Source organism: Talpa occidentalis, unplaced genomic scaffold, assembly GCF_014898055.3.
Source record: "Talpa occidentalis isolate TD23 unplaced genomic scaffold, MPIMG_talOcc4v2.1 talOcc4.17, whole genome shotgun sequence".
NCBI lineage: Eukaryota > Metazoa > Chordata > Mammalia > Eulipotyphla > Talpidae > Talpa > Talpa occidentalis.
This window is the reverse complement of record NW_023601754.1, coordinates 44,011,157-44,034,285: the sequence shown is the minus strand read 5'-3', so window position 1 is coordinate 44,034,285 and position 23,129 is coordinate 44,011,157. Positions and strand designations below refer to the sequence as shown.

Below are 23,129 nucleotides of genomic sequence, written 5' to 3'. Positions count from 1 at the left end.
GGGCGAGGCCAGGGCAGGGGCTGAGATGAGGGCGGGGAGAGGCCTGGACCTGTCACCAGAGGCCCTGGGCAAAGTCCCGGCCTGTCCTCCGCATGCCGGGCGCTGGGCCCTGGGCCCTTTCCCACCGGCCCGTGCCCTGGCCTCGCTGAGCCGCGAGCAGCTGGAGCAGAGCCGCTCTGGCCATGCTGGCGCCTGCCCCTCCCCAGCCAGCCCCTGGGGCTTGGGAGCCTGCACCCCCCCCCCCGCCTCCCCCAACTCCCCCACACGGACGACAGTGAAGCCAGATGAAGGGAATTAAATAACGTTTGATTTTATTTCACTAGATAAAACCAGCAGCATCACAGCTTGAGCTCTGCCCCCCACAGCCCCCCTCTTCTGCCTAGTGTCGGTAATGGGGGCTCCGGGACCGGGACCTCGAGCGTCTGCAGAGAGAAAGGGACGTGAGGGGCGGCTGCGGAGCGTGCTGGCGCCCGGCCGGGGCAGGGCTCGGGCTGGACCTCCCACCAGGGCAGCGCCCGGGCCCTAGGCCTGCTCACCTTCTGGAAGAGCTGTATTCTCGACCTGGGAGGGGAGGAAGGGCAGAAGGCACAGTGAGCGCCAGGAGTGGGCACGGGGCTGAGGGGCTGGTGGTGTCCCCACCGAGGCCACGCTGGCTCTGAGGTCCCGTGACCAGCCGCGCCGCTTACAACTCATTCAGGGAGGGCAGGCGTGGCAACGTACCACGGTCTGCGGGAACCTGGTTCTGACATCTTTTTAATGCCCGAGCGCCCCCAGCCCTGCCAGGAGACTCACTGTAGCGGGGGGAGGGTGAGCGGCTCTGGCGGCTGTACTGGCGTTCCCATTCTTCGCGCTCCTTCTCTCGCCGCTCCCGCTCCCTGCAGGGAAAGGAGGCAGCCCAGGGGAGGATGAGTGGGTGGCGGGAGCCCGGCAGGAGCACTGGCAGGCGGCAAGCTCAAGAGGCAGGGACTGCCATTATCCCCACTTAGAGGAGAGCTGGGCAGCTGAGCCGGGCAGCGCAGGATCTGAGCTCACAGGGTGGGTGGGCCACGTGGCCCGCCGTCTCCTGTCACCGTGCAGCGTGGTCTCACACTCCTCAGTGCTTAATTGGCCCTTGTGGGAACAACTGGGATCTGCACCCCAGGGCTGTGTGTGTGGGACACCTCTCCATGCCTGGCCAGGACCTTGCTGATTTCTCCACAGTCCTTTGCAGGGGGGGCGGGGAGGCTACTCCCTCCCCACTTAGAACAACAAATGGAAGGGCCCACAGCTGGTGGGTGCCGCGATGCGATCAGAACCAGGTCTGGCTGACCACAGCACCGAATGCCCACATGCTAGGCGCCCCCCTCCCGACAGGAGACCCAGCCCATGTAATGAATGAACAACTTGCACCCTGTCTTGTCCAAGCTTGTCCCACAAGCTGCCTGTCCAAGGTCCCACAGCGGGTACAGGGTGGAACCAGAAACGAGAATCAGACCACATGAACCTCCCCTTGCCCGCACTAAGGCCTCCAGTTCTCTAATCTCCAGGTTCCCCTCAGCACTGACCAAGGATTGTGCCTGCACGAAAATGTGAAGTGAGGCTCTTAGGGGGCCAGGCGCCCACTCTCGGGCCACACAGCAAGGCAAAGCTGGGATAGACCCCAAGTCTACGTGAGCTGGCTCACTCCAAGTTACAGAAGAGAGAAGTTCATCAGAGAGGGGAGAAGCCCCATCTGGCAGCTCTGGGCCAGAACCACCATGAGTCTGGCCCGCACTCTAAGTAAACATTGACCGAGCGCACCTCACTGTCCTAGGGGCTGAGGCTAGTATGTTGGCCAGGACACCAACAAGCAGCAAGCCAACAAGAACTGTGGCCGTCAGGTGGGGCATTTAGCACCCTGAGGGAAGTAAAGCAGGGCTGGAGAATGGAGTCTTTTGGGGTGCTACCCCAGATAGGTCAGGGAGGGCCTGCCAGGTGAATGTGAGGAGGCTGGGAGGAAGTTTGCCACGAGAATAGCAAACGCAACAAACAGGCTGACAGCAGAGGCGGGAGCAAAGCTGGGGACGGTGGGAAGACATGAGAGACAGACTTTCGTCCACCCAAGGGTTCGAGCAGGGACTGAGCTGGGAGCAGGTGGTGGGGAACAGCGGGCAGTCCAGAGGCAGCAGGCTGGGGCCCCAATCCGGGGATGGAGGGACGTGCTTACTTCATTCGGATCTTTCGGGCCATGGCACGAAGCTCATCCTCCCGCTCCTGCAGCAAAGAAAGCTGTGAGGGCTTCTGCCTGTGAGGGCTCCCTCCAGGCCCGCGCCTCACTCCCACCCTTACCTGGCGCTCATGCTCCTGCTGTATCATCTTCTCCTGAGCTGCCTTCTTATCCGCCTTGACTGTAGGAAGGGAAGACACAGTAGCTAAGGGGGGCCCTTAAGAGCCCCCCTTTTCCATGTGTACAGGCTGAGCTCAGAGAGGCCCAACTAGACCACCCAGGTCCTTCGCATGGCATCAGCAGCGCTGGTGTGCACCCCCTCCACCCCCCTGCATCTGCCAGTCTGGAAAGGGCCAGGAGCAGGGTGCCCTGCGGGCAGATGGGGAACATACACTGCCTGTTCAGCGCCTTCTGCATCCTCAGCTTCAGCTTCTCCTGCGGCTTCAGCTTGGGCTGGGGAAGGGGGAGAAGAGAGGGGAGAGGGGTGGGTGTCCCGGAGCTCCCACAACCCACCTCATCCACGCTTCTGGGACTCGTGGGGGGAACAAGGGGCAGGCTGTGGACACCCGCCATGAGGTCTGGGAGGGGCAGCGAAGAGGGGCACAGGGACACAGATCTCAGGGGCAAAGTCTTCCCAGCCCCCCTCAATCCCTGGGGCCGGAACTCCCAACCCACCCGGGCCCCCCCCTGCAGGCCCACCGGGCCCAGTTCTCGGGCACTGCTGCTGCGGGAGTTAGACGGGCGAGTTCCAAATTCTTACTGACTTTGGCAGCTCCTGTCTCTTTACCAGCGGCAGGTTCGGTCCTGGGTGGGAGTGGGGCAGAGGGCATGGCTAGGGTGGAGGAGTGGCGGGCAGTCGCCACCTCTGACCCCCCTCAGCCTCTGCAGTGCCCTGAGACCACAGAACAATGGCGATGGCCTCAGCTGTCCCCAAGGAGGGTCACGGCCCCCTCAGACCTCCCAAGGCAGCACCAAGTTCCATTCAAAACAAAATAAGCGGGGTCGGCGTCCCCACCAGAGGCTGCCCGTCCTCCTCCCCCAGGCCTGCTCACTTTTTCAGCTTCTCGCCCACTGTGGGGGACGCCGCCGGCCTGGTCAGCTTCTCCCTTGGGGGCGATGGCGAGTGACTCTGGCTGCGGCTGCGGCTCAAGCTCCGGCTCCGGCTCTGGCTGGGGCTGCGGCTGTGGCTCCGCGTGGGGCTGCGGCTACGTGATAGGCTAAGGGACCAGCTGCTGCGGCTGCGACTACTGCTATGGTGCCGGGGCCCCCGGCCACCCCTCCTGTACCAGTCCCCTGAGCGTGAGCGGCTCCTGGGGGTGCGGGGAGAAGGGCCATGAGATTCTGGGGGGCCAACAATCCCCACCCGGCCCTCCTGCTGGGCCCCAGGTGGACAGCCCAAGGCATGTCTCCCTTCTGTTCTGCTACTGCCCTTGAACCCCTCAAGCTTCTCACCTCCTCCTCAGTCTCTGAACAGTCTGCCCTCGAGATCCCCGCAACCTGCAAGGGCCCTCCACTTTGCACCCACTCCATTCCCACTCACCGCTTCCTGAGACGGCCACCTCTGGACAGAGAGAGGGGCTGGGCGCATCACCTCTCCCTTATACAAAACACCCAGTTCTGGGCACAAGGTGCCCTCACCATCTCACCTTGCCGGGGTCCGGGTTCCAACACCGGCCAGCCCCTTCACCTCACTCTCCCCCAGCCATCTGCAGCACAGACCCACAGGCCCCTTTCTCTCTGTGCTCAAGACCCCGGGAGCTCCGAGCAAGGGCTCCCTATCAGGCCGGCCTCTGAGACATGAGCAGACCCTGCCTCCACATCCAGTCTTTCTCCTGTCCCAGCCTGGGCAAAAGATGAGGGTGACCTGAAGGCAGATCTAAGCCACAGGTTCTGCCGAGACTGTCCTGGGTTTACACGAAGTTCACGTTTGCTGGCAATACTGAGAGCAAAAGCTGTCCTTTAAAAACCTCGACCGAGGGCCTCCCTGGCGGCACAAGAGGCTGAGCACAGCACTGTGAAGCTACCCGCAGCCTCTGCAGCATGAGTTCGATCCCTGCCCAGGGAGCTGACCCACATGGCGCAGCAGACCTCTCCTGTCTCCCCGCTGCTCCCCTCAGCAATTTACTTCAGTGGATATGCTGTTCTGCTCCCCACTGTCCATGGTGAATCCTCTCACCCCCGTACCCCAGTTCTATATGCATAAATAAATAAAAATCTCAACGAAATTGCTCTTGAGAAACAGAAGACTGGCAATGCTTGGTCTGCCACTGAGCGGCTAAAAACCCCACCAGATGGGACCTGTGCTCCCCAATTCCCCAGGGCTCACCTGGCCCGTTTTACCTGCCAGACCCTGCAGGTGACTGACACTGAGATCCACACAACACAGGTAATGATGGGATGAGCTCGAGCACTTATAAGTGCCAGGCCCCGTGCTAAGCAAGCGCTTACGTGGGTTTTCTTGTCACGCCTTCACCGCTCAATGGAAGGGACGCTACGGTTCTCTTCACCCCACAGGTGAAACCAGCCCCCAGAAGTCACTAGCAGAACCAAAATTCACACCTATGCAGCTGCTCTGAGGTGCAAGCTCCTAGCCACTGAGCTAGGAGCCACTGCCTTCCGACAATCAGCCCTAGCCCCCCAGCCTCCCCAGGAGAGAGCACGGGAAGGAAGCTCGGCCCTGGTGTCCCACTGGATCTGCAGTGCTGGCCTCAACGCACCTGCTGTGCAAAGCGCTGCCTGCTGTTTCGGGCCCCTCTGCACCCACAGCCCTCAGGCCGAGTCCCTGAGAAAACCACAGGACACCGAGCACCCATATCCCTCTACTCCTGGGGACACCATGAACCCTGACAGCAGCAGCTGTGCTCCACCCATCACCTGCGCTCCCTCACCACCTGCCAACCACGAGCTTCCCCACCCAAGGGCAGTGCCCTGGTGTCCTCCCTCACCACGCACACCCGCCACACACCTGCTTCTGCGCCGGGGCCCGTAACCACCACGCCGGGCAGGAGAGCGGGAGTAGCGGTGTCCATCTCGGGAGCCCCCACCTGAGTGCCGCCGGCCTCGGCTGCGGGACCGAGAATACCGTCGGGAGCGGGACCGGGAGCGGGACCAGGATCGGGAGCGTGAACGTGGGTGGCGGCCAGAGCGGTAGTAGCCCCCGCCGCGGCGGGAGCGGGAGCTGGAACGGGAGCTGGAACGGGAGCTGGAGGTCCTCGAGGCAGAAGAGGAGGAGGAGGAGGAGGAGGAGCGGCGGCTGCAGGCGGGGCACGGAGGGCCGGTCAGCACAGGCCTGGGCCGAGGCCCCCCACTGCCCCAGGTCCCCCCCCATGGTGGCCGGGGCGTAGGGCGGACAGCGTGAGCGTTACCGACCGGGCGCTGGCATTACGTCCCGGGGCAGGGCCGCTGGGCTGGGGGGGTGCGGGGGGCTTCCCTGTGGCGGCCCCTGATGCGGCGGCTGCAGCAGCAGCTGCAGCTGCCTCCTCATCGCTGCCCCCAAAACTGGTGATGAACGTGATCTTCTCCTCGCGGCCTGGGGTTGGGGAGCGGGAGCGGGAACGGGACTCGGAGCTGGACTCCGAGGGTGACCTAAAGAGCAGGGAGAAAGGAGGAGCTCAAGTGCCAGCGTCGGGAGCCCGTCCACTGGGCAACACGGACAGAGCCCCCGAAAGCCCAACAGCTCAGTGACACCAAATGAGGCGCAGACTCAGGGGGCAGAGACGCCCGCTGTCCAAGGCCTTGATTCAAGGCCACATGGCCTTTTCTGGACTGATTTCTCGTGGCTACATAAGGGATGAGCAGATCTATTCAGCATGGAAAGATTTCCTCAACATGATTTCAAGTGAGGAAGGAAAGAGCAAGATCTAACATACAAAAATGTGGTGCAATCCATTTTGAAAGAAAGTGCCTGACACCCCTCGCTGCTCCCACACACCTGCTGAGCACTGATGTGCCAGCTGTTTCACAAGGCGTATGTGCACCCTCGTACCGACCCCTCCGACAGCCTCCAGAGGCTTATCCCACCCACCCCAATCTGAAGAGGGAACTGGGGTCAGGCTAAGGTTCTGCCAGCTACCCAAGTTCCCTCACAACCCCTTCCCCAACCACCTTAAGCACCAGGGGACATAAACATGGCCAGGCTCTGCTAGGCCTCTGGTTATTTCTGGGAGTTTAATCTTTGAGATTAAAGAGGCTTTTTGATTTCTAAGTTGTGCCACTCTGCAGGATCATTTTTAACCACAAGTGGTACTACATGTAAATCAGATAATTAAAGATGGTTTATGCTTAAAGAAATACATTGAGAAAGCAAGCTAATATTCTGGGAAACAGAAAAATGACTCAGACCCGTAGCGACACCAGGCACTAAGGCCCCTGAACACTTCTACCAGTCAGTGATCTCAGGGTGGCCTAGAGGGTGGACCCCAATCCTTTCTCACTACGCCTGCCCCATCATGGGGGCCTGTTAGCTACTGTGCCCCGGGTCCCAAAGAGCTCACCGCTTATAGGGGTCATAGGTGGGGCTGTCTCGGCGGGCATAACTGTGGAGAGAAAAATGTGATGAGAAAAGGAAGACCTTGGGATCTGGGCAGGTATGGAATCAGGTCCAGCTCCCCAACATGGGGCACCAAGGCCAGGCACTGACATAAGAGGAGGGGTGTTGGCCTTTCCTCTGCCTACCCTGTCAGAGACATGTCGACAGCCTGACCCTGGCCACTCCCCACCAACAATGTTCCAGGCCCCTCTGGACCCTAAGCAACAAGGACTTCAGCAGCTTCGGTTCTGCCTGGCTTCGCAACCATAACCTGGAAGCATCCCTCTTCTCACTCCATGCCCCCGTTCTGCTAGGCGGGGCCTTGCTTATCAATGCTGCTGCTGAAAATTTAGGAAAGCAAACATGTCTGAGATACCTACTATGTACCTGGTACTAAGTGTCTTATTTCCACTCGTAAGAATTCTCTGATGTGGCTAACACGGCTACCACAATTACTCACACTTCACAGCTGAGGAAACTGAGGCCCAGAGAGGTACGGTCACCTGCCAGGACCACATAGCACATGAAGAAAGGAGCTGGCCCAGAGGTTGTGCTTTTACACACTGCACTGACCTGCCTCCCGTGACGACGATGAAAGCAAGGTCAGCATGACTCTCTGGTGAATATTCTCCACCCCACCGCAAGCCCTGACCCCACACAGGTGATTTAGGACTCAGTGCCACCCTCAGTTATTTTCCTTAAACCAAAGAAGCATGGATTTGCATGGGCCTCCAGGCCTAGTAAGCTGCAGGACACTTGCTTCAAGGCCTTTCGCCCTAGGGCTGGGATCTCCCCACCAGGCCCGAAGGCCTCATCTACACCTGCCTGAAACCTTCGTGGGGGCATTGGCACAGCCGCTCTCCTGGGAGGTGACAGTGGCCTTTGCCAAAGGAGGAAAGTGAAGCTCAGAGGGGGAAGTCACTTAGCCAAACTGACAGCAAGGAAATGGCCAAGCAGCAGAACCGGGTGGGAGTCCAAGACTAGGACCTTGCCCTCAACTGTACCAGCCACCCCATGCTGCCTCGCCACTGGCACCGGGAGGGTCTGGCAAGGGCCCAAGTCCTGCAGGGTGAGGGAGCGGCTGGCAGGGGAGGGTGTCCATTCGCCCTCAAGGCCACACCTCTCTCTCAGCCTTTGGGCAGGTCATTCACTGCTCCACCGAGGGGTCTCTTTGCAAACATGAGTCTGCGCCCAGAGTCTCCCCAGGCTCTGAGCCCAGCCCCCTCCCCCAGAGTCCCCAAAGACTGGCTCTGACGAGGCAAGGTCCAGGGAGAGGTCCTACCTGGGTGGACTAATCTTACGGCCCCTCAGCCGCTTCTCCCGAAACTCCCTCCGCTGACGCCTGGAACGACGGCCCTGGGGAAGGGGGGAAGGTGGTGAGGGCAGCACCTCCCTGAGACACACTCCAGCCCCCAGCTTGGCCCAGCCCTCACCGAGTACATGGCCTTCTCCTCCTCAAGGGCCTTGGCATGTTTGATAGCTTCTGCCTCTTCCTTGTCCTTCCGGAGCATCCTGCAGGGGGGAATGGGTGTCACAGTGTAGGGACAGGCAACAGGCATTTGTCCCAGGAATTAAGGGAGGTCAGATCATCCTGGGGTCTCTTAGTGCTATTTACTGAGCCCTTGAAGCATGCCAGGTGCTATTTTAGCCATCCAGAAGTCAGTACTAAAAACAAAAATCCTCACCCTCATGGGCTGATTATTTATTTCTGGTGAAAAAACAGACGCCCGCCGAGGTACTACTACCCATGGCGAGTAGATGGTAAAACCCTGGCTAGAGAAGGAACCACGGAGGAGTGAAGGAGTTGCAGGCTGGGGCTGCTGCAGTTCCCGACTGGAAGGTCAGGGAAGACACTCAGAGGAAGAGACAGCGGAGGACAAACGCTGGGGATGGGGTGAGCTCTGCAGCCTCCAGGCTGCATGAAGAGCACAGCCAGTAGCCCAGAGGGAGGTGAGCGGCCCAGAGGTCCGAGGGAGTCTTGGGCACTTGAGGAGCAAGGCAGGCTGTGCAGGGGTGGGAGGAGGGGGAGGAAGTGCAAACTGCTGACTGTGAGGCCCTGGCTGCTCCTGAGAGAGATGGGGCCACAGAGGGTTCTCAGCAGAGGGTGCTGGGGTCAGACTCAGGACCAAACAGTTTCCAACTCATTGCCCGGTTAGTTGGGACAATTCCAGGTGATCTGCATGGGGTGTGGCCCAGAACAAGAGTCCAACCAAATGGGAGTAAAGGAGGTGTCTCCACTAGAGGGCGCTGCCCGCCAGGCCACAACACCCCGCACCTCAAGGGGTCAGACCCACAACAGGTGGCAGGAATTGGGTGCAGCCTCAGTTTCTGCACTACGCGGGATCACGAGGGCCCACCCCGGGAGCTTGGGTTGGTGTGTGTACAGTTCACGGCACAGAGCCAGGTACGAGTGCGCCAGCGACAGAGCTACTGTCAGCAAGGATAGAGATGCTGGGGCAGGGAGCACAGACAGACGCGGTGGGGTGTCAGCCAGCAGGTCTCACCTGACGAAGTCGCCGTCAGCCATGCCATAGGTCGTGGCCTGTTTGTTGAGATCTGCCACTTGCTCTTGGTTTAGTTCATCCACGTCCACCTCCACATCTGCACCAAGAGAAAGGCTGTCAGGGGCCCAAGGCGAGCCAGGGGACAGGGGAGAAGGGGCAGCACCCTGGGAGGTGAAGGGGGCGAGGGGGAGCCCCACCAGACTGGAGGCATCTGCAGGGAAGGAATGAGTCAGCTCACCTCAGCATCCCCAGGCCGGCAAGGGCTTGGCCAGAGGCAAGCAGAACAAACAGTGGAGGGAGGGGTGGGCCCCCAGGAGGGGTGGGAGGGTGAGCAAGAGGGGTGCAAGGCTGAGGTAAGAGGGAGGAGAAGAGGGCAGATGGACAGAGGCGGAGCTCTAGGTGGGAAGGAAGCAGGGGAGTGGGCCCGGCGTCTGGGAGCTGGATGTGGGTACGTGGGCGGTGGGCTGGCCACTCGACACCACGTGGAGTAGTCGCCAGCAGGCTGAGGGGGCGCCGGGAAGAGAGGAGGAAAAGACAGTGACATCTGATCGGGGGTCTTCAAGGAGGAGTGAAAGGCTGGATGGGGATGAGGGATGGTTCTGTAAATGGACGAACGCTTGTTTCCAAAGGAGAAAGAGAAGGGAAAAAAGAACCAGACAACCCAAGCACAGAACGGAGCCGGAACCTAGGCAGGGACAGTATCATAAAAGCAGTGTCCGAGAAACGAGAGAGGAGAGAGGCTGGGAGACCGGGAGCAGAGGAGGACACGCATGAGGCAGGGAGGACGGCAGGAGACTGGAGAGCCCTGGAGCAGGGGAGGGAGAGAGGCAGCTCTAAGCACAGGGTGCCCCACAGCAGGTGAGGGACGACACAAAAAACGATGCCCAGGGACTGCGGGGGATGGGGAGGGCAGAGAGGGGACCCCACCGATGTCGGGGATGACCTCATCTTCGTCCGAGTTGCTCTCCTCCTCGGCCGGTGACTCCTCCTCCTCTGGTTTCTCTGCCACCTTCTCCACCTCAGCCACTGTGCTGTCCTCGTAGGTGTAGCCAATGGAAGCCTTCTTCTCTGCCAGCCTGGGATGGGGAGCCCATGAGCCAGGCAGTGCACGGCGAGAGCAGGACACAACCCAGAGCAAGCCATGAGGGCCCACACACTGGCCCCCGAGTTCCCCACCCTCCAGGGCCTCACACTTGCTGCTCCTCAGCCCGGAGGTCTCTGTGCCTATCACCAGGCCTCTTCCTCCAGGCACCATTCCAAACCCCCTCTTCCAGGAAGTCCTCTGCCAGGCAGGGTCAAATACTGTCCTGAGCAACTCAGTGCCGCCCATGTTGGGTGGTTACTGCCAGGGAACAGGTCTGTGCCCCCCACCAGGTGCTGACTCCCTCAAGGACAAGTTCTAGACAATCCTGGGTAACAATGGGCCCTCGCTCTGCCCAGAACAGGGCAGGGGCCTCGGCACATCTGCTGCTGGATGAATTTAGTCAATGTTCCCTGAGACACTGCCAATCTCATCCTGAAAGTGGGGCCATGGGTCAGGGTCAGTCATCCAAAAGCGCCTGGCACATGCAGGAAAGCGGCCAGTGCTTAGGACCACAAAGAGGGGAGCCTCAGCAGCCTGAGGAAGGAGTCGGGGCTCCAGGACCTCAGGACCATGGCCCGTGGCTGCCCTGGAGAAGGGCGGAGGCCAGACCTGCAGAGGAACAGCGTGTGCAAAGGTCCAGGGGGATTAAGTGGTCAGACTGGGTGGAGAAAAGCTGCTCTGGCAGGATGACAGCCGGCGCTTTCGCTGCTGGTCCAGGGAGGCTGCTCCAGAGTAAGGTCCTGCAGAGCCCCACATTCCTAGCGGCACACAGTCTGCAGGAGCCCCTCTCCTAGGGGCCTGGGGCTGCCGCTGACTACAAGCTCACATAGGCCGAGGCCCATCGCCACCATCCCTGTGACTCCTGACAGAGGAGACCCGTGGGCCCATCTGCCGGAGGCGCTCGGCCAGGCTCACAGAGGGAGGCCTTCATGGAACCCAGGCCGCCCGAGCACAGGCGCACTGCCCAGCAAGCCCAGAGCGCAGCATCCAGGCTTGTCAGCCAACCCCTGCCCTCCGACCACGGCTGCCCGCTCTGAGTTTATCAAGGGCGCCCACTGTGCATCCGTCACCACTCTCAGCTCCGGGGAGACCACAGCAGACAGGCTCACAGTCGTCCCCCTCCCCACCCGGAACCCCAACTCACTTCTTCTTCTCGTCCTCACTGGGTCTCTGGAGGCCCCCGTACAGCTCGTCAATGTAGATCTGGTACAGGCACTGCTCCTCCGAGACTAAGGCAAGAACACGAGGGCAGAGTGGGCAGGGGACATGGGGACTTCAGGGGGTGCACAAAAAGGCAGGGGGGTAGGAGGGAGGGGGACCAGCAAGTACAGGAGGCCCCAGCACCCTGGGCAAGGGACGGGAGTCCTCCCGACCCAGCTTTCACTTCTGTAAGTGAACGTTTGGTGGGGGGGCTGCCGCCGCCACCCCCGTCAGGGAGCTCTTCGGCAGGACTCTTCAGAACTGAAACCTGTCCTGAATGCCGGGTGTCACCAGGCCCCCCAGCCACGCCACTGTGTACCTCGCTGTGGTCTGCGGCACCTGGGCTCTCGTTCACCCCCCACGCCCAACTTGGGGAGCTCAACAATGTACCAGAGCCTTCCCCCACCTTCCCCGCAGCGACACATGGTGGTCCTGACAGTCCCCTGCCTGCTGTGGGCCTCAGCTTTTCTACCCGCCTAGCCAGGTGGACGGGCTGCGCTGCCCTCCGTTGCTCCCACAGACACCCCGCTTCCTGCACATCCTCCACAAAGCCCCAGAGAAGAGGGCCCTGCTCACCTGTCACAGGAGCTGCTTCAGCCCCACGGGCCTTCTTTCTGTCCCCTCAGGGGGCCTTCCTCATCCCCCACCCTCTCCCCGAGCCCTGTGGCCCACCCCAGGCTCAATCAGGCCCCTCAAAGGCCATCTGTCTCGGCCCCGCTTCACTTCACGGTCACTACCTTGCTGTGATTACGTGACAGCTGCCCTTTCCCCTGATCCAGAACAACGCCTGGCACACCACAGGGAGGGAGGAGGGAGGGGTGAGTGCATGAAGTCAGACAGAACTAAGGGAAACCCTGGTTCCATCACCAAGCATCCCCGTGGCCTCGGGGGAAGGCAAAAACAATAGTTAGCAATGACAACGGAGAATCTGCCTGCGTTGAAGGCCTCACTGCTAGAATTCTGGCCACCTCTGACTGCAGAGATGATAAAATGCCTACCCCAGAGACAAACGTGGGAACAGTGAACCCACAGGGAGGGCAACTGCGGTAGGGTTCCCTACACCACTCCCCAAATGCTCACAAGCACCCCAAGGGGCAGAAATCATCATTGTCACCCTTCTCGAGTTGGCCAAGGGGCTCAGGAGGGGTCCATCCTCCCTTCAATTCCAGGGGACCCCTCAGGGGAGGAAATCTACAAGTCCTCTCAGGAGCCCTAGGTGGGGGGAACCTCTTTAGGGCCCCTCAGGAGGTAGCAGTTTACCCCAGTTCCTCAGACGCAGCGTTCCCTCCCAACCGCTAAGCCTCAATGTCCGTGTCTACGAAATGGGGAGTCACTCCACCCGTGCTGCGCGTCATGCAGATGTTGCGAGACGACACAAAAAAAGCCCAAGCCTGTCAGGGCGTCCCTCCAGCAAGCCTGGAGCAGGGGGTCATCTCTAGTCTCCGTTTCCCCATCTGCGAAATGGCAGCGGAGGCGGCTTGGAGAAGAACACTGGGCCTTGCAACAACATGTGTGACACGTGAACCCCGTCAGGCTCCATCGACGTGTGTGCTTCAAACAAGGAGACGTGTCCTCCTGGGAGCTGACATTCCCAGCCATGTGGGCAGGGAAAACCCACAGAGGGAAAACATATTCTTGCTAAACGTGTTCCCCCCCAAAGGTGGAGGAGAAAACGCTCCTGGTCAGAGAGCGCCGGTGGCCTTGGCAGCATCTTAGCTCAGCAGACCCCTCGTGAACCCCCTCGGGGACAGAAGATGTGAACCGGAGACGGAGAGAGATGTGGACAGAGACGGTCCACGGCAGAGCTGGGGCCAGGAATCCCAAGGCCCCTTTTGTTCCCAAACTTGTCCTGGACTTCTGGTCTTCCCCCACACCCGCTTCCCAGATCCCCCCCACCCCCCAATCTACTCACTTCCCGCAAAGTCATTCTGCACCAGGCCTCGGTAGCGTTCATAGTTGCATTTCCGCTCGTCTGACTCCTGTTCTGGAGAGCTTCGGGGGGAGTCAAGGTCTTGTGAGCAGAGGGAGGAAGGAGACCCCAGCCCAAACCAGCACGCAGAAGGGGCCTGGCTCAGACTGGGAGACCACCTCCCCACTTGCACACCTCTCCCCCTCCCGGGAGGTAACAGGCAGGCCAGGGCTTGGGGGAGAAGAGACACCCCGGGCACCTCGAGGGGACTCACATCGTCGTGAGCAGCGGGGGCGTGTAGTCAGGGATGTGGTCCAGGTGGGCGCGGACATCAAAGCGGTCAATCATGTTGTTGGTATCCCCCTGCCAGGGCATCCTGAAGTGGAGAGCAGGGGCACAGGAGCTTAGGGGTCCCACCACCCTGGACACAAAGCACCTGTTCCCTGCCACCTCGAGTTTGGGAACCCTCGCTGATCCCCCTGGCCTCCACCCTCTGTCCTGTAGCCAAAACATCACCCCACCCCCCCACCCCCCCCCGCCAAACCACATTTAGGCTCCTAGACCAGGAACAGGGAGTCCTCTGGCCCTGGGGAAAAGAGAGCCCCATTTCGCAGAAACAAGTAAGAGGTAGGCAATGTGAACCAGGTTCCAGGGGGCACCAGCTAAGTCCCAGTCACCCAAAACACCCCTTCTGGCAACCTATTCCACACCTGCTGGGGCTCCAGCTCCAGTCCCCGCCAGTTCCCTCTAAGTCCCCCAACCACTACTACTCCCGGGGCCTCCATCCCAACCTCAGGGGGCTTTGCCTTAACCAGAGATCTCAGCTTCCCACGCAGGTCAAGACTTCCCTGCCTGCGTCCCCAAAGGGCTGTCCATACCCCAGAGGCTGTGAGGTCTGACTGCTGGCCCTCGGTCACGGATATTACCCTGCTCCCAAACTCAGTCTTACATGTTAACGGGGCTCTCGGCGGCCAGGGCGACTGCAGAATCCAGGTGTACCTTGCAGGCGCGACCGTGTACCTGCAGGAACTGCGCTGGGTCCTTTTTCTGCAGGGATGGACAGGACAGGGATCACCACCCAAATGAATGCCAAAACCAGGCACCCCAGACACAACCAAGCTTAGCAGCAAGCTCGCCTCTGACGTACCTCAGAGGTGGATTAACCTGCACAGGTGGCAGCACTACCCGATCCACCTAACCACTGGGGACAGAGAACGAGTCCTCTTCGGGTGGTGGCAGAGGCTGAGCTCAGGCCTTCTCGTGCACAGCCAATACTGAGACCTCCCTCCCTAGAGTACGACCTAACTTCTTCACACTCCCTACCCGGGGACACTCCTTCAGAGCCAGGTGTGACACTCTGAAGGAGACCAGCCTCCACCACACAGAACTGCAACACAGGTAAAGGTGACCACTGTCCTCAGTCATCAGAGAAACACGAAGCAGAACCACAGACACCACCTTACTCCCCGGGATGCTGCAAACGAAAGGACAGACAATAACAGCTATCGACACGTTTGCAGAGAAACTAGGTTCTTCAACAGATGAAACCAAGCACTGTCACGTGACCCAGCACTTCCAGCCCTAGATACTGACCCGAAAGAAATGAAGACACAGCCACACATCGCTTAGCAACAGGCATGCATCCTGAGAAGTGTGTTGTTAGGTGATGTTGTCTCCGTGCAGACGTGTAAGAGCAGGGCTACGGGAAGTGAGCTGGCACAGCCGGCTCCACAGCAAGGCCGCAGCGCATGGCCCGCGCGGGGCGGCGTCACACCCGTGACCCATCACCGGCCAGAAACGCCACGAAGCCACATTTGACTACTCAGCACTTGCACACAAGTGCTCACGGCAGCCAAAAGGGGGCAACACGCCACCTGGCCATCGCGGACGACAGCTGAAGGGGAGTGCGCGAGGACAGCGGAAGACTGGCCGTGCCAAGGGCCCCAGTGCTGACCCGGGCCGCGGCACGGCTGAAGCTAGAAAGCAGGACGCAGGGCGGAAGCAGCCAGCCACGAGGGCCGCGCGCCCTGCCGTCCCAGTTATGGGAAATGTCTAAACTGGAGAATCCAGAAACAGAAAATGGATGAGCGGTTCCTGCGGGCTGGGAGTGGGGTGGGGGCGGGGCGCTGGACAGGGACGGGCCGCTCATGGGCCAGGGTGCCTTTGCAGCGTGATGAAAATTTTCTGAAATTAAATTGTGGGAATGTCCCTACAACCCCACGAGCATGCTGCAAACCACGAAGTTAAGTGTACACTCCAAAGGGGCGGCCGGAACTTAGACTGCAAATAAAGCTGCTTTACAAAGAGAGAGAACGCGCGCGCGTGCACACACACAACAGGGGCAAATCCCCCGAGGCTGTGGCCTCGATCAGGCCCGAGTCCTCCTGAGGGGGTCACCACCCCAAGGCCGGGAACAGAGACGCCGCAGCAGCAGCAGCGAGGAGCAGCAGCTCTCACTCCTGAGCGGCCACGGTGCTGGGCCAGGCAGAGCTCCAGCCACATGCCGCGTCAGAGGAACCCACAAGAGCCACGAGACATCGGCCGCCTCCCCGGAGACTGACCCCTTCCCACCGCCTGTCCACCAGTATGTCCTCACCCCAGACCGCGCAGGCCCTCCCCCCGCCACCCTGGCCTCTGCAGCCCGTTCCCCACGCTGCGACGCGGCCGGGCGGCGGGCTCCGCCTGACCTCTGCCGCTGGCTCTCGCACACCCCCAGCGCCCACGTTCTCTCTTCTCAGCACTCAGCCTGCAGCGCCCTCACATCGTGCTGCACCCTCACTTACTCCAGCTCTCCTTCTAGAAGCCTTCCTGAGCTCCCCACACGACCTTCTTTACTCCCCTCACCGCACCCGTGTTCAGAGCAGCCACGACCTGCTGCTCCGGACCAGCCGCCCAGAGCACCGCACGGCCCCGCGAGGCAGGGCCCTCTGTCCGGCTCACGGCTGCACCCCCGGGGCCGGGGACCGAGGGCCGAGGGCCGGGCCCGCGCGGGCGCTCCTGAACACCGCTGAACGAGCTCAGGATAACCACCAGCATCAAGTCCCCGAGTCCCTGTACCTCCCCCTCCCCCGAGGGGGCCTGCCTGCCACCACCGCTCCAAGGCCTGAGACGGCAGAACCGAAGGCAGAACCGAACCGAAGTGCAAGGGGAAGCTGAGGACACTCCCCAGCGCCCACAGCAGGTGGCGGGTCTGCCCTGAGCTCATGCCTGAAGCAGCGGAGGGCGCCGGCCGGACCACAGGATCCTGCATTCTATTTCCAGCTGCCCTCTCTCTCTCTTCTTTCTTTATTTTTGCGCAGAACTGGGGTGTAGTTCCTAAGGCGCTGCTGAAGCCAGCAATTCCGGCCCCGGGCCGCACAGCCCCCTCAGCCCCCCGGGCAAGCCCAGGGTCCCATGCCCACTCCCAAGGCTGCTCCAGGCGAAAGCCCGGGCCCACGGACACTGTTTGCAGCTGGACTCTGGCAGGTGCCGGGAAGCATCCCCCCCCAACCCCCCCGCAACGGCAGCGCCACTGGAAGGAAAAAGCCCTGGAAAAGTCAATGGCCCCAGCTGAAGTCCGACTCCGAGGGAAGTGTCTGAAGCACACTTAAGTCTCATTCAGACGTTCCAGCCACGGGGGGGAAAGTGCTTCTCTTCCCTCCATGTTCCAGATGAGGAAACGGAGGCTCAGAGGGGGGAGGCCGACTCGCCTGAAATCACACCAGTTATAGAGAACTAGAATTTGAACCCAGTTCTGACTCCAAAATCCATTTCTTCTTTCTAAAGTTGTTTTTTTTTTAACTGTGGTAAAAAACACCGAAGATTTAACCATTTTTAACCTTAACTGCTTTTCTTTTTTCTTTTTTTAAAGATTTATTTATTTTTATACAAGAACCGGGGTACAGGCCAGAGGCGCGGGAGGGTGAGCGGATTCACCAGAGACAGAGCAGGGAACAGAACAGGCAGACGGACCGAAACACACTGCTGAGGGGAGCAGCGGGCGCGACAGGAGAGGTCTGCCGCACTATGTGGGATGCTCCCTGGCCGGCCGGGACCGAACCTGACTGCAGAGGCTGCGGACAGCTTCAGAGCGCTGCGCCACCGGGGAGGCCCGGAACCGTTTTTAAGCGTACAGTACAGCGGTGCTAACCGTATGCACCCAGCTGTCCAACAAATTGCTAAATTTTTTCAACTTGTAAAACTGAAACCCCACATCCACTGGACAGCTCCTCCCTGCGCGCTCCTCCCAGCCCCAACGCTGCTTCCTGTTTCCAAGGGTCTGACCACTCCAGGTTCTGCGCATAAGCCGAACCTTGCCATCTGCGTCTTTCTGTGACTGGCTCATTTCACAAGGTATAATGTGTTAAGTGTTGGCATTATCGATTTCATTCAATCCTTGAAATAATTATTTTTTTCTATTTTGTAGATAAAACAGCTGAGGATTGGAAAGTCAATTTTTCTAAGGACAGCAACGAATAATGAGTACCAGGGCTGATTAACCAGGTGAGTTTGCAAAACAAGCCTGTAAGCATATGACAGGATTTTCTGCTTTTTAAATGGACTAACATTCCATTGCACGTATATCCCACCATTCTTTATCTGCTCATCTGTCACCCACGCGCACTTAGGGGTCTCCACGTCATGGCTATCGTGGACAATGCTGCAATGAACATGGGTATGCAAATACCTCTTCAAGATCCAAAATCCACTCTTAACCACTGAACTATTCCGCCTCCGGGATCAGAAGAGGTTAGAGGAGTCCATGGAGTCTTTTCATCCATCCATTTCAACGATAAGCAGGCAGACCTAGTGTGTGCTGGGCCCATGGCAGCACCTATGACAGCCCATGGCCCAGCCTCATGGCTCACAGTCCAGTTTTGGAGACAGACCTGGCACGCAGCAAGTGGACCTTGAGGGGCAGCGTTGGGGTAGGGGTGCCCAGGCAGATGACTACCTAAGGTGGGGGGGGGGGGTGGTCTCAGCCTGGGGCTTCCTGGAAAAGGAAACACCTGAGCTGAGATCTGCTTTTTTCCAACTTTTACATCAACAGGGAATGGTTTCTTTATCTAAGCCACCGATTAAAAAAAACAAGCTGATGAAGACAGAGCAATGAAGAACCAATGTCAGCTAAGACCAGAAGATGGGGGGACAGGATGAGGGTGGGTAAAAGACAAATCAGGAGCACAACCAGCTGTGTCTGCACACCCCCATTTGGCCACAATCAACCTCAGCTTCTTCAAACCCTCACCTACAGCTGCCTTTCTCTACCCCGAATAAGAGACCTGTTTGAGCAGTCCCAGCCCCTCCTCAAAGCAGCCACCACCAGCCATTGCCCAGTCACCGTCCACAAGCTCAGCAGCTCCAATCCACATGCTGGTCACGTTCACGTATAGGGACAATGGCTGCTTGTACAGGCCAGTACCACAAAGCACCCCACAGAGACTTCTTCCTCATCACCCAGTGAGAGGAGCTGGTCATCACCAGTGTCTTGAGGGAAAATAAAGCTCAGAGAGCTTCCCCATGAAAAGGAGCCTGGAATTCCAGGCCTCCAAGTGACCCAACCCACCTTCTTTCCTCTATACCATCCAGCGACCTGGATGCAAACCGACCTAGTAATACGACTTTAGTAGTAACAAGAGCTAACTGGTCCCTGTGCCGATCCTCACAATATTAAAAAAAATAAAATAAAATAAAAATAAAGCCTTATGAGGAAGGTGGTCTTGTCCCCCATTTATGGCAGACCATTAATTGGCAACCAACATTCACCCCCGCTCCTTCACGAGTACTAAGACTGCTAATAAATATATCTGGCTCAAGGCTGCCCGGATTAAGTCTCCACTTCTTAGCCTTCCTCAAGCGGTACGTGACCACAGGTCTACTTTCTGGCCAGGGGGATGTGCGTGGACGGACCACGTGCAAGCATCTGGAGGCTTTCTTAACAACTGCTATGAACACCCTTTCCCCGTGTCCCCGCCTTCTTCCTCCCTGCTGGATGGACAGAAGTTGTGACAGCTAGGGCTTGAGCAGCCCTGTTAGACGTGGAGGCAGCGCGGGAAGAAAAGCCACAGGCGGCTGAACAACTGTTTCAGCACAAGTGACCACTCTGGGCTTCTACGTGGCAAGGAAACTCACTTCTTTGCTTAAGCCACTCATGTTTTAGGTATGTTATTCACAATCACACCCGATCCTACACATTACATCTTCTCACACGCAGAAAAGGAAAGTAGACTCAGGCAGATTTCACCTGCCCAAGGTCACACTGCCTTAAGTGGACCGCTAGGATTTGAACCCAGAGTCCAAACTCTAAAGACCTAACCATTCTGGTGCTTTGCTTCCTGGCTGCGTCCCATTGGGGCTTGGACAAGTTACTCAACCTTCAACAAATCTCTTCACCTTTTGGAAGCTCTGTTCCTGCACTATAAAGCCTAGATGAAGAGCCGGGAGGTCAGAGAGTCTGGGTTAAAGTGCCAGCTCTGTCCTCTCACTATGTAACTGTAGGCCATGACTCTCTCGACCTCAGTTTGCTCATATGTGAAATGGAGGTAGTAAGAACCACCTCCTGGGCTGGGCTGAGAAGTTCATGAAGTAGAAATACATGTCAATGGCTTCGCACAGTGGTTAACACATAAATGCTCAGCAATATTAGTCATCCTTGTCAGCATCCCCTTTAACACAGGGATCAATACCCACCTCTCAGACCCGCTGAAAAGAGCTACGATGTACCAAAGTAATGGGCGCTATTTCTGGCACACCACAAACTCTCAGTAAATGGCTGCCAGTTGTTCCTGAGCACCGAGAGGAGTTGGTGGCCACTGCCGGAGCCTTAACTATGACCGACACAGGGGGAAACCCCACATCATGATGTTCGTTATTCTGACAACAGCAGAGTCAAGCTCTCCACCCAGCCCTGCGATTCTTTCCCTGGTGACAAAAGGCAAGTGAGGAGCTCTCAGAGTCCCTTCCCGGGGGAACAGCCTCTATCTGCTGGGTGACTGTGGATTCAAAGTCTTTCATCTAAAGTCCTTCTGCTGCATGGAATGATCAATTAAATTAAATTCAGATCAAAATGGTAACTGCTATTGTTAATATTATCTCATTAATTTATACTTTCAAACCACATTTGTTGGGCCTGACCCTGGGGAGCAAAGGTGACCCAAATCTCATAGCTGGGTGTCTGCTGAAGCCCACTCCAAGGAAGGAGGGGGAGCCAGAATGGCATTTAGAGGGAACCTCTGTCTGAATGTGGGTGATAAGGGGAGACTTCCCTTATGACTAAAAGCTGCTAGGTGAGGAGTTATCTAGGTGTGGGAAGAGCTCAGGCAAACATCCTGTGGCTAGAGAAGGCTGCAATTCTGAGGTAAATTTAGGCTCTTTATACATCCTTTGTGTTAGAGAAGTCCACTCAAGGTAGCAAGGAGGGCCGGCGGTTTGAGCAAAGGAACTAGGCAGAGAACAGAGTGCTATTACGTGGGGGAGGAGGGGAGATGAGATGGGACAAAATTCAGATCATGAAGATTGGCTTGTACTGAGGCGCAATGAACAAGGGAGAGGCGTGAGCAAGGGAGGGGCAGGAGCAGCTTTGTGGTTTAGAAAGATTCCTATGGCCCCCTGCGAGGAGGGTGGGTTGGTGGACCTGGACTTGAAGCCAGGAGACCAGGGAGGAAGCTGGGGCAGGGACACAGTAATAGGAAGGAATGTCTATATAAATATCATCTCCAGGAGCGCTGACCTGAGACGGCAAGTACCATTTCAAGCTAAGGTCTCAATAATGGGTGGGCATTAACCTGGTAAAGGGAAGCCTTGGAGGTGCACTCCATGTTCTGCGGTGGCAGAGAGCAAGAAAAAGGCCACGAGCCGCCCAAGGATGAAACTGAGACACCGGTAGAGACCATACCAGGGGGCCCTTTAGGTCACAGGATGGAATTTAGTCTTTTCTCCAAAAGCAGCTAAAGGATCAAAGCACCTGATGGCAGAAGATAGTGGTGAGATTTCACTTAATGCATAATGACAGGACTCCCACAGGGCCTGGAGCCAAAGGCCAGAGCCAAAGCCCATGGATGGCTGAGCGCCTCCAGCATGGTGAACATGGCAAAAAGCAAGGCAGACAATATTCAGGAGGTGGCCAGTCTTGTGTCTGGACTGCTTGGGGTGAAACAAACACTTTCCTCTTCCAGGAGACACCAGTTCCGTACTCTGAGGCTACCCCAAGCAACACAGCATGCCTCGACAAATCAACATCTCTGGTTTTTACCAACCATTACGCTCAAGAATAGGGGGAGGCTTCCCTGATGACTGAATGTTCTTCTGAGGAAACTGGCTCTTGTCTTGGCATATTTCCAAGCCCAAATTTCCCCCAGGATGACCAGGGCCCATCCTCCAGGGGGTGCTCCCACCCCAGACCAGAGGTCAGTGACTCACAATCTTTTCATAGTACTCCCGTCGCCGCTCTGCCCTCTTCTTGTAGTCGACCATCATGCCTCGAAGCTTCCGCTCATGCTTCCGTGCCTCGTGCCACATGGTGGTGAGGCCAAGTCTGGAGCCTCAACTTGGGGGTGAGGGGAAGGAAGAGTCAGATGGGCTGTAACCACCATATGGGCAGAATCAAAGTCACCCAAGTTGGAGACACAGCTGATCCTAAGCACCAGCTCCAGGAAGGGGAGGTGGCTGCACTATAAGGCAGCTGCTCTGGCACAGCCCTGACAGCTCTGATCCAGGACCTTGGGCATTCGGAAAAGCCTTCAGGTGATTTGGGGGTAAGCACCGGGGGGAGGGGGGGGGGGGGGGGAAGCTGTGTCCTGGGTTCAGGGCTCTGGAGTCAGGAAGAAGTTTGGGGAGGGAAGGATTCAGTGTTTGAAGCAAGGTCTGGAGGAAGACAGGATGCAGCAGAGGCTGGATGCATGGGAAGAGCTGAAATGGATCCCACCAGGGACCATCCACAGCGGGGAGGCCTAGTTCGCAGAGGGATGAAAACAGAGGAGAGTCTATGGGACCAGAGTAGGGCTATGGAGGTGGGGGTCGAGGGCAGGTGAAGGGCGTGGATGGCTGATGACGACGTTTAGGAGCAGAACTTGGAGAGTGCTGTGAGGAAAAAGCCCACGCGGAGCGGAGACCTACGGAAGAGACTCCGGGAGAGGGAGGTAAAAAGGCTGCAGAGACTGAGGAAGATGGTGCTGGCAGACGGGAGGAGGCGGGCTTACTTTCGAGGCCAGCTTCTGGGGCAGAGGCGGGGCGCGAGGGTTTGGACAAGGCTGACGGGCCGGGGCCGGGTCTGGGGGTTCGGGTCAAGTTTTGTTGACAGGGGGGCGGGGCCTGTGCAAGTCGCGGGTTCGAAGGCCCGGTCCGACGCGGCGGGCGGGCTCGGGCCCGCGGTGGGGGCAGGGGCGAGGCCTGAGGCCCCGGCCGGCCGGCGGGGGTGCGAGGCGGGCGGCCCTCGGGGGCGGGGCCGCGCGGAGGCTCAGAGAGCCCGGGGAGAGGCCGAGTCTGCGAACCTGCGCTGACACCCACCCGGGAACCCGGAGGTCGGGGCCCGCCGCCTGCACTCACCGGCTCGTCGCTGCCTCCTACCGCTGCGCTAGCGCGCGGCCCGCACCGGAAGCGGAAGTGGGAGGCCCTGCGAAGGGGGAGGGGTGGAGCGCGGCAGAGCGCGCTTCCGCCGACGTGGGGGGCGGGGCCTGCGAGGGGCGGGGCCTGCGAGGGGCGGGCACTGTGGGCGGGGCCTGGGGACAGGCGGGGTCGCAGGG

At 58.8% G+C, this 23,129-nt stretch overlaps 1 protein-coding gene across 2 annotated transcripts; it reads right to left on the bottom strand.

Annotated features, from left to right (window-relative positions):
- Positions 1-290: 290 nt before the first annotated feature.
- On the bottom strand, positions 291-22,989 carry CLASRP (CLK4 associating serine/arginine rich protein). 2 transcript variants are annotated; one of them, XM_037516764.2, is made up of 21 exons: positions 22,933-22,989; positions 21,808-21,934; positions 14,360-14,457; positions 13,685-13,786; positions 13,414-13,493; positions 11,446-11,530; positions 10,145-10,293; positions 9,218-9,314; positions 8,147-8,225; positions 7,996-8,069; positions 6,679-6,720; positions 5,555-5,770; positions 5,151-5,438; positions 3,238-3,495; positions 2,950-2,989; positions 2,578-2,638; positions 2,308-2,366; positions 2,186-2,232; positions 793-875; positions 537-561; positions 291-422 (listed from the first exon to the last, which is right to left on the bottom strand). In XM_037516764.2, exons 2-21 carry the CDS (start codon positions 21,904-21,906, stop codon positions 380-382), a joined length of 2,025 nt encoding a protein of 674 aa, XP_037372661.1. In that variant the 5' UTR covers positions 21,907-21,934; positions 22,933-22,989; the 3' UTR covers positions 291-379. The 2 variants fall into 2 exon arrangements, with proteins under 2 accessions (XP_037372661.1, XP_054553215.1); XM_054697240.1 differs by lacking the exons at positions 291-422; positions 537-561; positions 793-875; positions 2,186-2,232 and having other exon boundaries at positions 2,314-2,366; positions 2,946-2,989.
- Between the last annotated feature and the right edge of the window lie 140 nt (positions 22,990-23,129).

Excerpts from the sequence above, each read along its gene's own strand:
- CLASRP (XM_037516764.2), bottom strand. The coding sequence starts at position 21,906 with ATGTGGCACGAGGCACGGAAGCATGAGCGGAAGCTTCGAGGCATGATG. Across the intron at positions 10,294-11,445 it reads AGTGAGGACGAGAAGAAGAA|GCTGGCAGAGAAGAAGGCTT; the intron begins GTGAGTTGGGGT and ends TCCCCATCCCAG. Across the intron at positions 2,233-2,307 it reads AGCAGGAGCATGAGCGCCAG|GAGCGGGAGGATGAGCTTCG; the intron begins GTAAGGGTGGGA and ends TCTTTGCTGCAG.